The sequence below is a fragment of the Brassica napus genome, chromosome C3 (genome assembly GCF_020379485.1).
Source record: "Brassica napus cultivar Da-Ae chromosome C3, Da-Ae, whole genome shotgun sequence".
NCBI classification, from domain to species: domain Eukaryota; kingdom Viridiplantae; phylum Streptophyta; class Magnoliopsida; order Brassicales; family Brassicaceae; genus Brassica; species Brassica napus.
This window is the reverse complement of record NC_063446.1, coordinates 58,509,392-58,523,477: the sequence shown is the minus strand read 5'-3', so window position 1 is coordinate 58,523,477 and position 14,086 is coordinate 58,509,392. Positions and strand designations below refer to the sequence as shown.

The 14,086-nt window shown below is 35.3% G+C and overlaps 1 protein-coding gene and 1 non-coding gene across 3 annotated transcripts; both read right to left on the bottom strand.

Moving 5' to 3' along the window:
* Positions 1–2,036: 2,036 nt before the first annotated feature.
* TRNAE-CUC lies at positions 2,037–2,109 on the bottom strand. The gene has a single exon. It is a non-coding gene; the product is annotated as a tRNA-Glu (tRNA).
* Positions 2,110–3,417: 1,308 nt separating this feature from the next.
* Positions 3,418–13,185, bottom strand: LOC106439708 (ABC transporter C family member 1). Of its 2 annotated transcripts, XM_013881206.3 has the most exons (27): positions 13,013–13,185; positions 12,169–12,591; positions 11,896–12,074; positions 11,763–11,802; positions 11,496–11,652; positions 11,005–11,119; positions 10,836–10,916; positions 10,543–10,567; positions 10,377–10,433; positions 10,137–10,202; positions 9,688–9,762; positions 9,472–9,579; positions 9,165–9,299; positions 8,909–9,015; positions 8,726–8,819; positions 8,471–8,638; positions 8,237–8,377; positions 7,931–8,131; positions 7,701–7,799; positions 7,428–7,580; positions 6,934–7,316; positions 6,673–6,853; positions 5,995–6,318; positions 5,034–5,790; positions 4,849–4,970; positions 3,763–4,441; positions 3,418–3,671 (listed from the first exon to the last, which is right to left on the bottom strand). In XM_013881206.3, exons 2-27 carry the CDS (start codon positions 12,496–12,498, stop codon positions 3,574–3,576), a joined length of 4,875 nt encoding a protein of 1,624 aa, XP_013736660.1. In that variant the 5' UTR covers positions 12,499–12,591; positions 13,013–13,185; the 3' UTR covers positions 3,418–3,573. The 2 variants fall into 2 exon arrangements, with proteins under 2 accessions (XP_013736660.1, XP_022555688.1); XM_022699967.2 differs by lacking the exon at positions 13,013–13,185 and having other exon boundaries at positions 12,169–12,649.
* Positions 13,186–14,086: the final 901 nt, after the last annotated feature.

Sequence of the window (14,086 nt, the reverse complement as noted above, 5' to 3'; positions counted from 1 at the left end):
ATAAAATAATATATTTTGCTCTATATGTAAATTACAAAATATAAAAAAATATACATGTGATTTTAAAATGAACACAAGTTAAATCAAACATCCGCGCGGGGGCGCGAGTCAAGTTTTAGTATATATTATTAAAACTGAAGTATGTTTTGGTACTGTTTGAAAACATAGATATTAGTAAAAATGAGAATTATTTGGAAACATAAATATCAATATAAAAAGTATAGTGTATTTTTAGTAATTTCATTAATATAATTACATTAATTATTTTTTTATATTTCACTCAGTTTAACAATTTCATTAATTATATTACCTTAACAATACATCACATCATTGATTATATTACCATAATAATAATAGTACAGATGTTTATATATTAGTTAATCAACATTAACTTTGTGTCAATTATAAAATCAAAAATGTAAAAAATAATTGGGTTTTGCATATGGTTAAACGTTCGGTTTAATTTGTTTTACTAAAACCTTTTTTTAATTTTATTTTGAATCGGTGGAAATTACGTAGCCAAAAACATAATTCATAGACATGTTTTTGTGAAAATAAAAAAATGTATTACATTTATTGTCACTTAATTTTTCGCTCCAAATAATTATTTTACTAAATAAAAAATTCTTTTTATTTCACTTAATTTAGCCAAACACATAGAAAGAGTCCTTTTTATTAGTCAATAAAATACGTTAGGCATGAACATTTGCTATCCATTTAGGTACGAGTTGTTCTTTTCGGGTATCGTTTTTGTTTTGTTTTGAAATTAGGTCATGCTTGAATTATATTATAAATTTATGTGTGAGTTTTGAGTTGAGTTCTTCTGGGTCTGAATGAGTTCGGTTCAGATGTATAGAAACCTAAAAATATCTAAATAACAAATGTATCAGAAACAAATTCAGATATTTGTACCAAAAATAACTATATTATCCGATTCAGTCCATGTCTTTTGAATATAATTAGTTATACTATGACTCATCTAAAATATATAATACTAATTATGAAAAATAAATATCAATGTATAAAAATGTAAAAACCAATACTCGCGTGGGTGCGCGAATCATTCTCTAGTATTCTTTTAACAAAGTTGATTTTATATCATTCAAAACATTACCACCCAGTCTTTTACTTATTTATCTAAATTTTAGAATAGTTAAAATTTTATTTAAAACTCCGTGTAAATTTGTTTGGCAAAGTATATACACACAAAGAAAATTAAGAAAGGATGAAAAGTAAAGAAAAATATGCATGCAAGTTGCATGATGCAACTATTGTTTTATTTTTTTTTGGACAAAATGCAACTAGTGTTCTTATTTACACAAAAATAGTGTTCTTATTCCATATTTCCAGCGAAAAAAACTAGTGTTCTTATTTCTTAGGATTCTTGAAATCTTTAATTCAGGTGCTTCTATATTTATTTGATTTTTCATTTCTTTATGCTCATTGTCCACACCAAAAAGCTCGTTGGCTTTAACATGCGCTCATGTTCCTGCTTTTTTTCGCACTACACTCGCCCCCACACAGCCACATACACAAGTCAACCCCAGTTCTTTAAAATCCAAATTCTTTGTCAACAAAACGAAAAATCTATATACCTCTACTCTGACATAACTTTAAATGTACGGATAAGTTTTTAGATGGAGTGAAATCGGGATTTTAATTTGAACGTTTGTAGTTGTGTATAAATGCGAAGGCATTACTACGTGTTCAATTTATTATGAATGTAAAAGTAAACTGCATGATGATAAATGACCTCGCGTTCTACACACAACAAAAGTTGTGAAAAAGAAACGATTTACAAAGTCCGAACAAAATCATTAATAGATGTTGCATACGTTTGCTTGCCTTTTAGACAAAGGCGTGAAAGTCCATTAAGCCACACATGGGAAACAAACTCACTACACTCCTCGGCTTTCGCAAACGTCACGCTTTTTACGTCAAATACTTTAATTTTTGGCTAAAGCGAGGAGCCAAAGATGAAGTAAAAAGTAAAAACCAATAAATGAAACAAACTTGCCACGTGATAGCCAAAAAATCTCCGTTGCCGGGACTCGAACCCGGGTCTCTCGGGTGAGAGCCGAGTATCCTGACCAGCTAGACTACAACGGATTTGTGATTGTTAGTCTGAATGAAACGATAATCGAAACATCTTAAAGAAGTCACTTGTACATATTGATAGCAATTCTTGTGGACTATCATATTCCAAAACCTAAAATTTGTTTGTAATATATAGTCTCTGGTAAGTCACGTAAGGTCATCAGATAGCTCTCCCAACATTGCCAAAACAAGTGATGTCTTACCTTCTATACTACCTACAATGGCAACCAAGCTTCCACCTGTTATCTCCAAATTGATATTTGGCTTTATTTTCTAGGAAATATATATTAACCTTAGAGCATCTCCAAAGGACACTCTATAACTTCAAATATAAAGTTTTTTGCTCTCCAAAAAGAAATTTCAAAACTTCAAAGTTTTGAGGAGTGAAACTCTATATTTGAAATTTTTATTTGTATTTTGGTCCCTACAATTACACATCACATTTATAATTCATAAATATTTTCTTGTTTATTATTTTAATCCTTATAAAAATTATATCTCATAAATATTTTAAGTTTTGTTTACAAAATTTAAGTTTACACATAAAATTAAAATAAAACTTTAAAAGAAGATTTAAAATATTTAAAACTAGATTTAGATAATACACGAAGACATAACTATTATACAAATTTAAATATTACAGCAACACTAATAGTCATGTAAGTTTGATCGGAACCTTCAAAATTTCCAAATATTGTCAAAAATTTTTTGTGTAATTGAATATGGTTGTTGTTGCTGTTGTTGTTGTTGTTGATGATGTCTTTTCGTACAATTCTTTCTTGTTCATATTAAATATATTCACGAGTATTAATATCATCGATAAAAGCTAGTATTTTAGCAATATCTTATGTTTTTCTTTTACTTTCTTGTTCTGATCTAATGTATTTACAAGTATTAATATTTAAACAATTTTTATCTCTAATCTACAAATTAAATATGAGGAGAACTATTTTTACTTCGAAATGCACTAGTAGATCATATATGCACGAAAATCACTTTGTGGAATAATATGATATTTTGCTTGAAGTTTAATATTAATTAAGTTATTTTGTTTAAAATTTTATATTTTAATATAAAATTTTATTAATTAATATTTTTGTAATATGTTTATTTATGTGCTAGTTATTTACAAAATTTTTATAAATTTAAATTCGTTATAACAAATATAAAGACTATTATAAAATACAAATAGTTTTGAAGTTAAGTTTGAAGTTTTGCTTTTGGAGAAGAACACATTTAAACTTCAAATATAGAGTTTTAGAAACTTCAAAATAGAATTCCTTTTCGGAGATACTCTTATAAAAAGTTATGTACTGTAGATCTTAGAAACTTGACTAAATTAAATTGATTTTTTTTCGCTGTGTGTACATAATTGGATTTAAATGGACATACTGTTCCGTGTACTACAAGAAACAAAGAAAAGACAAGTTCATCAAATGAGACCTTTAGGTCAACTAATGTAAAGCCTTTCTTCCTCTACATCTCAACGTTGTCCCAGTCAAACGATCTCCCCTCTAAGTTGTAATCCGGGTGTTGCATTCGGTTCTTCGCCAATCTGCTCATCACCGCAAGCCCTGAAAGTGTATATACACACAAAACCTTAAATCAATAAAACTTCAAAGATTTCTCTATGAAGTAGCAGAGAGATGTTCACAGCAACGTTACCTTCAATCATTTTGTAAAGAGATGGCCACCAACGCTCTCTAGAGATATCATTTTGAGTAAGAGAATCTTCAATCTCTTTATCATGTTTCCCTTCGAGAACACTGCGTAGAGTAACTACAGCATCTTTCGTTCTCTTCAAAATACTGTCATCATCTTCGATTTCGAGGCTTTGAAGGTCGTTGTGAGACGAAGTGAGGCTCACAGCCAAAGCAAACTGAGCAGCATCAGCCCAACGAGAAGATGCTCGCCATTTTCTCTGTCCTTCTTCTAAGGGTTGCGATGAATCATCACCATTAGCATCTCTGTTACGTTTGTTTTCAAGCACTATACCACGCAAGTACTCAGCATTCGCAGCTCCTGTGCTCTGAACCATCTTCGAGAACGAAGATTCTCCGTTTGAAAGAAGATTCTCCGGAGTACTGAACTCCTGAACTTTTCCAGAATCAAGAACGAGGACTTTATCACAGTCGATGATGGTATTGAGACGATGAGCGATGATTAGCATTGTGCATGACTTGAACTCTTCTCGGATGGTCTTTTGGATGAGAACATCGGTTCTAACATCAACAGCAGCCGTTGCTTCATCAAGGACAAGTATCTTAGATCTTCGCAACAATGCACGTGCAAGACTCAGCAACTGTCTCTGTCCAACACTGAAGTTCTCTCCTGCCTCAGATACCTGACCAAATAGACTTTGAGTTACTCTAATAAATACAAGAGACTTTCAAGAGAGTAAAACATTAAACCAATGTTCTAAAAATCAGTTTAGGCGGCAAATCAGCGATTCAAATCGGCTTAAACGGTTATAAATCAGTTAAAACTGATATAAATTGGTCTAAGTGTGTTTAGTCAAGCAATAATGTGAGTGCAAATCTATAAATTTGTCCAACTGCTTTTGTATATCTAATTTTATATAATTCATCAAAACAATTATGATTAGACAAAAAACTAAAATATCTAATATAAATATAAAATATAAAAAGTATATATATCTCGGCCCCCAATAATCAGTCTATTTCGATAGTTTTCTATAAATAACCTAATTACCGCCTAATGTTTTATTGAACATTATGTTAAACTAAGTACCTCAGCATCAAGACCAAGAGGGTTTCTCCGGATAGTATCTTTCAAGTGTGCTCTCTCAAGAGATTCCCAAAGATCAGCGTCATTATGTTCACCAAACGGGTCAAGATTGAATCTCACAGTACCTAGATAACAAAAAGACACATCAGTTATTGACTTATGAGAAAAAACAAGTACCAGAAGCATACCTGAGAAAAGCACAGGGGCTTGAGGTATGATTCCAAGAACTTTACGTAGATCCATCAGTCCAAACTTGCCAATGTCGCATTCATCGATCAAGATCCTTCCCTTCTCCACCTCCACGATCCGGAACAAGGCATTCAAGAGGCTTGACTTCCCAGCGCCTGTCCTTCCAACGATTCCCACTTTATCCATCGGAGAAATGAAGAAGGAAACCCCATGAAGCACAGGAGGTAACTCAGGCCGGTAACGAAGAACAACATCTTCAAACTTTATAGAACCAGATGATGGCCATCCAGGAGGTGGACGGTTGTTTTCAATAACCAACGGAGCCTCTGATGGTAACTCTATATAGTTTCCAACACGCTCGACCGAGTTCAAACTGTTCTCAGCTAGGCTCGCGAGTCTAAGCACAGCTGTCAAGGAGCTGGTGATACTCAAAGCGTAACTGAGTAGCAAACCCATCGTAGATGCAAACGCTTGTTGATTCTCTGCTTTACCATTCTGCATGACGGCTAATGAAGCAGTCAACCAAACCATGAGACCTCCAAGAAATTCCAAACGGATTCCCAGCCAACGGTTTGCACCCATGTTTACGAGAGTGAATCTGATGTTATTATCCATTGATCTTCCGTTTATTTCAGCCATCCGGTCGTATGCTTTATAAGCACGGATACTTGATAAACCATTCAACGCCTCTCCAAATTGAGCGTAAACGGGAGATCTTGAAACGGAATCCATACGTTTAATTTCACGAGATGTGTTCTACAATAAGGAAAAAATTGGTTTAGCACACAACACTAATCAGTAGTGTTCTAAAAATCGGTCTAAGCGGTGCCTAGTCAGCAAATCGGACCTAACAATATTTTAAAATGTTGGTCTAGACGCTCAAGAAATCAGTCTAGGCGCTCGCCTAATCAATAATCCAACATTGCTAATCAGTATTGCGTTTAAAAGGTGGTATGTTACCTGGTAGTAGAGATAAGCTCCATAAAACGCGACCAAGAGAGGCATGATGGCCCAAAGGGACAGTGTGCTGACAATGCCGATTAAGATAACAGTTGAAAGAAGCTGTGCGATTGAACCCATGAACATGTTAACAAAGACTGCAACCGTTCTATCAATATCACCCGTATCTTTTGCGAATCGATTGATTATACGTCCTAAAGGATTGGTTTGAAAGAAGACCATTGGAGCCCTTAGTATGGAACCAAGCATAGCATCATGCATCTTCTTAGCTGCATAAAGACTGACCATTATCAACCAATATGAATTGGTCAACGTCACAAATACCTGAAACCAAGAAAAAATAAGTATATATGTTAAGTAATACTCCCTATGTTTCAAAAAAGATGTTTGCTTTAGAGCTTTCATACATATTAAAAAAAAAATCTTAAATTTTTTTGATGATAAATACATTATTTTCGTGTTTAACTACTTCTAATAATTTTTAACCAATCAAAATTCAATAAAAACAATTAATTTCTATGAAATTTACATATTATCATTATTATCTAATAAAATGCACTGGAAATGTGTTAAAAATAATCTTTTTGAAACACATTTTTTGTTCTAAAACATGGATTAGTTAGAAACAGAGGGAGTATATTGTTACAGAGTCAATCATTTACCAAATGCAACTCATACCTGTCCAAAGGAAAGAACCGCATAGATAATATTGTAGAAGAGGGGTCCATGACTCTTTGGAGTTCCTGCATCAGTCCACTCACTCAACCAAGTGCTGCTTGACACTCGAAACACTTGAGTCAAGACGTAGCATACAAGGAGCATCATCACCACCCATCCACCTCCAAGTGCATCCCGGTACCTGGAACATGGTAGTAACACCTCAATAGTCATTACAATGACCTTCAACAACACAATAAAACAAAAACAAAAATTTCTTACCTCTTCAGGACTTTCCAACTCACAACTCCAGTTTCACGTTCTTCTCGCTTAACTAGCACAGAGGTTCCTTCTTTGGATTTTTTTGTCTCCTTTCCATCCTTCTGCAGATTATTAGTGTTGCCGTTCTCAACTGGTTTTACAGACGTTTGATCTGCTTCTGCTTCTACATTTGCTTCAGAATATTCTTCAACTTTGCCAGCATTTTCCATTAATCTTTGGAATAATGGGCCACTATGGGAAAGTTCTTCGTATGTTCCTTCCTCCTTCACTGTTCCCTCATGGACAAGTAGAATCTTATCCACTTGTGATAGGAAGTGGAGCTGGTTTGTAACAAGAACTCTCGTTTTGTTCCCTAGTTCTCGTTTTATGCATTTCTCAAAAACCTATAACACAAAGTTTCAAAGATCAGAAAACAAAACGTTGGGCTCCAAGATTTGCAAAACTGACAGAAAACAAAGTATAGTGCTATCCAAAAGAGCCAATGGCTAGGTTACCTGTTGACCAACATGCGCATCAAGGGCACTCAATGGATCATCTAATATACACACATTTGAATTTGAGTAGACCGCTCTAGCCATAGAGACCCTCTGCTTTTGTCCCCCACTTATGTTAACACCTCTTTCTCCAATCTCCGTGAGATCACCACCCTATCAATCAAGAGACAGAAGAGGAAACAAACTTTAGATACCTAAGAACTAGTAAAGAGAAGTCTATGCTACCAAAAGAACCGATGCAATTCAGTTTTAAAGTCGGTTAACAAAACTTACAGGAAGTAACTCAAGGTCATGCCTCAGTGCAGTCACATCAATCACCCTTTCATACTTTTCTTGGTCAAAAGGAGCACCAAACAATATATTGTCACGTACCTACACAATGTATATTACCATTCATCAGCTAATATAATACAGATACCAAACTTAATATCATGTCAAGAGGAGAATTTGAAAACATCGCATTGAGAACTATACTAAAAAAACAGAAGCATATAAGAACATACTGTTGCGTTAAAGATCCATGAAACTTGCGGAACATAAGCGACTGATCCTCTGAGAGTAACTGTCGCAACAGATAATGCTGGAAGTTCTCCAAGCATAGCAGATATCAGTGAGGTTTTTCCTTCTCCTGTACTGCCTACTACTGCAACTAGGCTGCCAATAGGTACATCCAAGTTGATGTTTGACAAGGTTGGCCTATCCGCCTGCATATGTATATTGGTTGCTCACTTTTTGTATTTGAATGACGATGTCTGATAAAATAAAGTGAAAGTGGAAAGGAACATGGGATCAAGTAGGACAAATGAGACCTTTGAATCCCACGAGAAGCATCCGTTCCTTATTGAGATAGCTGGCTGTCCAGGTTCAATAGGAGGATTTGGTAAGAGAACTCTCTCTTCCGTCGATAACACCTCTTCCAAACGTTTTAAGGATACATTAGCATTTACTATCTACAAAAGTAAAATAAAAAGAGCAATTAGGAGCAATTATTACAAATGATGTCACACTATTGAGCACCAGAAATGAAAACATGAGGAAATAACCTGAGTTATAATGTTTGGAAGCATGAATAAAGGGAAGCGAAGCACAGAGAATAGTGAAAGGGATGTAAACGCTCTTGCAGGTGTGAGATCTCCTCCAAGCAATGAGAACACACCAAATGAAACAACAGTCACCAGAACAGGAATGCTGTTTAGTATGAACATATTGAACTGCAGAGCAAATGGAAGACCAAGAATGAGTCAGAAATGTACCACAAAAGAAAGAGGAAACTGAAATATAACAGTCTTAAGACATACCGCTGACAGAAGTTGTGCTTTCCGGAACCAAGATAGTTCATCATCACGAACAGTTTGAACCTTAGACTGAAAACTGTTTTCCCAAGCATAGCACCTACAGTCATTTGGTTTAGTCATTGCTTCAAACTTCCAACAATGCCAAAAAAAATAAAGATCAGGTTTCAGTTTTTCAAAGTATCTTACTTCACTGTATCCATTGCGGCTAAAATCTCATTCATTAGGCCAATTCTTTTGTCAGTACGCTGCAACCCTTCTTTTGTTAACTTCTGCGTTTTGCTTATAATAACAGTCTGTTTCAACAAAAATAGAGAAAAAGGATCATTGTCATTGAACTGAAAGGCAATTGAGGAGAGAGAAGCAAAGCCAATCAGATACAGATGGGAAATAAGCAGTCAAAAAAAAAAGAGAGAGCATGAGGAGTAGAAAAGCTTTTACGGACCTGTATAGGGAACATAAGGACCAGAAACAATGCGCCAATGAGCGAGGCAACACCCAATTGTTGATAGAGGAGAACCAGTGCTACAATAATACGAAATGGCGCTGACCACATGGTATGAAGTGATTGGCAAATTTGCTGTCACGGACAGAAGAAACATTAGTAATAACGGTCTATATGCTAGATGAACACTACTAACTTCAACCAAAGATTAAATAAAAACCATTGTCCAAAAGTAACTTTTTCTACAAATTGAGATCGAGAAACACACAAAATTAAAGAGGTAAAAGGCAAACCAAAGATGCATTACCTGAAGAGACTCAGCATCAGTAGTCATTAAGTTTGTTATTTTTCCTGTTTGAAACTTCTTCCGGCCCTCATTAGTTAACCTTAGCGACTTTCGGAACACAGCAGCAATCTATCAAGGAAAGAAGTCATCAGCAGAAAGAAACATTCTACACAATAAGAGAAACGGAACCAACAAAACAAAGTAGCAAAAAGGTATATTACGTGAAACTTAGCTTACCAGTGCAGATCTCAACCGATAACCAACACGCATCACATTTTGGAAATATTGAGCTTCACATAGAACCCCAAACATCTGAAAATATCAACATCAACATCAAGCGCTCAAGGAATCCCTTGGTGAAAGTCTTACCCTATATTATCTTAAATAAAACACCTTCAACATGCAAAAGTAATAAATATACAAAAGACAACAAACTCCAAGATTAGCATCAGCTTCTAACAAACTCAAATCAGGCGAAGATTAAACCCAGTAAAACTGGTGCTAAAATCTGTATCATCTACTCTGGAGAATAGTTACATGAAGTCCTTGAAAGAGAGGAGAGACCAAGAAAACAAGAGACTCTGTTTCATATCTCTTTAACGAAGATTGAGAGAATGCAACATATCCTTTGAACTCCATGCAAGAGATTAAAATAGGCTGAGGGGAAAAGGAATTTTGTTGCATACCACTCCAACAAAGATTGAGATTGCATAGATGTAACCTATCCAGGCTGGTTCATTAAGTTGCATTGACTGCAGAAAGTTTTAAGACTACATTGTGAGATATCGTCAGAAAATAATATCCAAAGAATTATAGGATTTTAAATCTACCAAGAACGTTACACACTAATTCTGGGCATATGAATATGGATCCATCTCAGCAATTCATGTAATTTGATAATAAGAAAGAAAGGGAAAGAAACATACCTTTAAGAGCTCATTCAGTAGAAGAGGCCCCACGAACTGTGAACAGTCATTCCCAATCTGTGATACAATTTATAGATTAAAACACATGATTAAGCAGCTCCAAACACACCATTTAGGAAATATAAGACCTCTGAAGCCACAAATATTATCAAATAAACAAAATTACCTTCCAGAACCCACCCCACCAAAACCTACAAAATGCAGAAGCAGGTTTCCATAAGACACGGTCCATAAGGATTATGGCAAGAAAGTAACAGATAATTCGACTCAAAGTACATAAAAACATACTTGAACTCACAGCCATAAGAGTTTTTACAGCTTCTAATTAATAATAATGCATATACCATTACAACCAGATGCATCGTTTTGAAAATCACACATCATGTCAAAGCTCAAACAATAAAAATCCATATTCCTAAGAGATTATCACAAATGATTACAAAGATGTTTCTCCTTTACCTTCCTCCAAGGCTGTTGTTCAGTGCCCTCAAGAGCCACGGTTTGGGCTTTTCTAGCTCCTTTTCCCAGGACCTCTGGAAGCTAAAAAGGAGATAAAAATATATATCACACAACCACGCCAGTTGTAGACAATAAGAGAACGGTTATTATTTATCAGATTAAAAAAAACCTCCTCATGAGAGTTTCAGTACGATCCCAAGTGTCCAGATTCCACACATCCTTCTCGGTGAGAGGCCGTTTCGATCCCAGAGTCATCAATGGATTCAACCATGAGAAGAAGATTCCTGTAGGGGAAAAAGATATTGGTAAGAAGGCACTTAATAGTCAAAGTTCAGCACATGTTGAAGAATCTACTATACAAAATGTTGCCAGCTTGGTCAAAGCGATGATCACTAAGCAAAGATTTTCATCTTACAGTCACAATCCAGTTCATTTCTAGGGAGAACTGGAGGATAAGGCAAAAAAAAGAAATTGAATAGACTATCGAACAACTCATTTTGTTAAGTGTGGAAACAATATTGTTGACTACCAACTCAGCTAGGTAGCAAGTACAGATAAGAGATCAGAGATGGTGTTGTGGTGATTCTCATAATAAAAGAGAGAAGAATATACATAACCAAATCCACAGGACTGAAATGAGAAGTACGTAGAGTGACCTACTGTCAAATAAACTTGCATGCCTCTCAGGACATATCTGTTCTCCTCCAGGAAGCTCTTCATACTCATAATCCTCTGACGTTTCAGTCCGCAATGGTGTGTAACCAGGGTATGGATCCAGATTAGGAAAATACACAAACAAGAGAGTTCCAAATGCAACCTGGATTCAAAAGCCACCAAAGACAATTGTATAATCTACAATCTAATTTAGATACAGCACATGGTTAAGAGAAGTTTGGAGAATGCAAAAAGGAGTCTCAAATTGCAAACCTGAACTGCCACCTCGCTTATGTAAATATACAATTTGAAACTGCAAACAAGATAAAACAAAAAAAAAAAGTTAAGCACATAAACTCATTTTGCCAGACCAAGGTATTAAACTTGCATAGACCATATAACCAACCTGCCATAGTACTCCTTGACTGAGAGAACAAGATTTAACAACACCATGTCTCCCACAAGAGCATAAATGACAGCAAATCTGACATACCAACGAAGTTCATGGATATATGTTTTTGTTTCAAAAACAGTCATGACCAAAGCAGAACCCCAAGCAAAAGCTTCAAGAACCAACATGAACGCCTGCCAAAGAAACCACACACACAAAAAAAAAATAATCTTTCAGTAAAAAACATAATGAAGCAAAGCGTAGGAAAAGCAAGTGATGAAGACACACCTCATAGGGAGGAAACCCAGCTGCATCCAAATCCAAGATTGAGATCCTCATGACCAATCTAAACAAAGGCTCGGCAGTACTATAAGCAGCCAACAGAGCCAGCAAATAGCTATACCATTTAGACTTCAAGCAGAACTTATCTACTTTGTGGTCCTTTGCAGTGAGCCAAACGCGGTAAAGGCAGAGAATCAAAAGCACAAGATGTGAGGTGCCAAGCACGAAAGAATCAATAGCACAAGGCGTGTATGCACCAAAGGCATAATCAACCATCTTCGACCACACACCATTAGGCACAGGCTTGCAGTACCAATCCAACAGCTCAAAACCCATCTTCTTCCTCCTAAAAAGATCTTTTCTGCTTCCAAAGCTGTATCAAACTCAGATCGTACACATGACAAGTTACTAACGATCTCCTATAAAAATCTGCAAGAGAAAACAAAGAAAGAGAGTGATGTTGACAGTTGATAAAGTGGACTTTTAATTATGTGATTGTGTACTCAATGAGGAACATAAAAAACAAAACAAAAAGATGTGGATGATAGTTTATACACAAATATTAGCCACACAAAAAAAAAAAGGAAAAGCTTTGTAATCATTTTAGTGGAGGAGGGATTCAACTTTTTATCCCCTTCCCCTGAATCATCATCAAACAGAGACGGGCTCCATAAAGTAAGCTCCTTTCCACTAAAAAAAAGATTCTCAAACGTAAGATAAGAAACAAGATATCATCAAACAGAAGATGATAACCTCAAAGTTTCTAACCCCAGAAAAAAAAGAAATACTTTCTATGTGGCCTACCAATGATATGAAAGAGCATTGAGGTAAACGCAGAGAAAAAGGAAACCTCGGTATTCGAAGAGACGAGGGAGAAGAGCTTTCGCTGATGATTTGGAGGAAGCCTAATCTTATAAACTCGAGAGAGAGAGAGAGAGATTGAGATTTTGAGGAAGCAAAACGATGCGTCACTGCTTACAGCTTGCCTATGAATATTCATATTTATACATATGTAAAGTCAAAAAGATTTTCATATTAATCATTTCATTTTTAGCTAACAACAATCACTACCTTTTCTACCACTTATTTTATTTTTTAAAAGAAACAAAGCGGGTAAATTACCTGAATGTAATTATATCTTACAATTTAATTAAATAAATATGATATCTTTTTTTATTAGAGCAAATATGGAAAATTCTATTTAAAATTTTATTAGTTTATCAATAACAACATCTTAATTTCTTTTTCTTGTCGGCTGCCCATTTCTTTAGACTAAGTGTTCGTTAAACAAGTTGTTTTTCCGAATAACGCTTATATCTGATCGTGTCTGATCTACGTGAGAGAAAATAATACTTCTGTTATGAGCCTCTTTCGCAAGTTGGTCCGTCCGACCATTCTCGTTGTAGGAAATATGAAATAGTCTTGCGCTTTCGAAGTTTTCTAGTAGACTTCAGAAAGTATCAATCTCTTAAGTAAAAGCTATTAGGTTATGGAATTCTTTTTTCTCTATTGATCACGTTAGGTATACATATATACTTAGAATACAAAGGAGACTAAGGAAAGGAAATATACAGAAGTAAAGAGAGAGACGTTAGAGCTTAATTATATGCATTCTAATATTAACTTTCCTATATCTTCTACACACCCCCACAAGACAGACGGCCAGTAGAGAGTCCGATCTTGAGCAACAGTGAGTCAAAGGCAGGACGAGGCAAAGGCTTAGTTAGGACATCGGCCAGTTGATCATGGGAGGAGACGTGAGAAACTCGTAATTTTCCAGTTTGAATGTATTGTCTCACAAAGTGATAGTCCAGAGCCAAATGTTTCATCCTAGAGTGGAAGACTGGATTTTCCGCCAAGTACGTCACACCTTTATTATCATAGTATATTACCAGATTTGTGGGAGATTGGATGTCGAGTTCTG

Coding starts and splice junctions, on each gene's coding strand:
- LOC106439708 (XM_013881206.3), bottom strand. CDS start 12,498: ATGGGTTTTGAGCTGTTGGATTGGTACTGCAAGCCTGTGCCTAATGGT. Junction 8,378..8,470: donor TTCCAAACATTATAACTCAG/GTTATTTCCTCA, acceptor TTACTTTTGTAG/ATAGTAAATGCTAATGTATC. Junction 6,319..6,672: donor CGGTTCTTTCCTTTGGACAG/GTATGAGTTGCA, acceptor TCTTGGTTTCAG/GTATTTGTGACGTTGACCAA.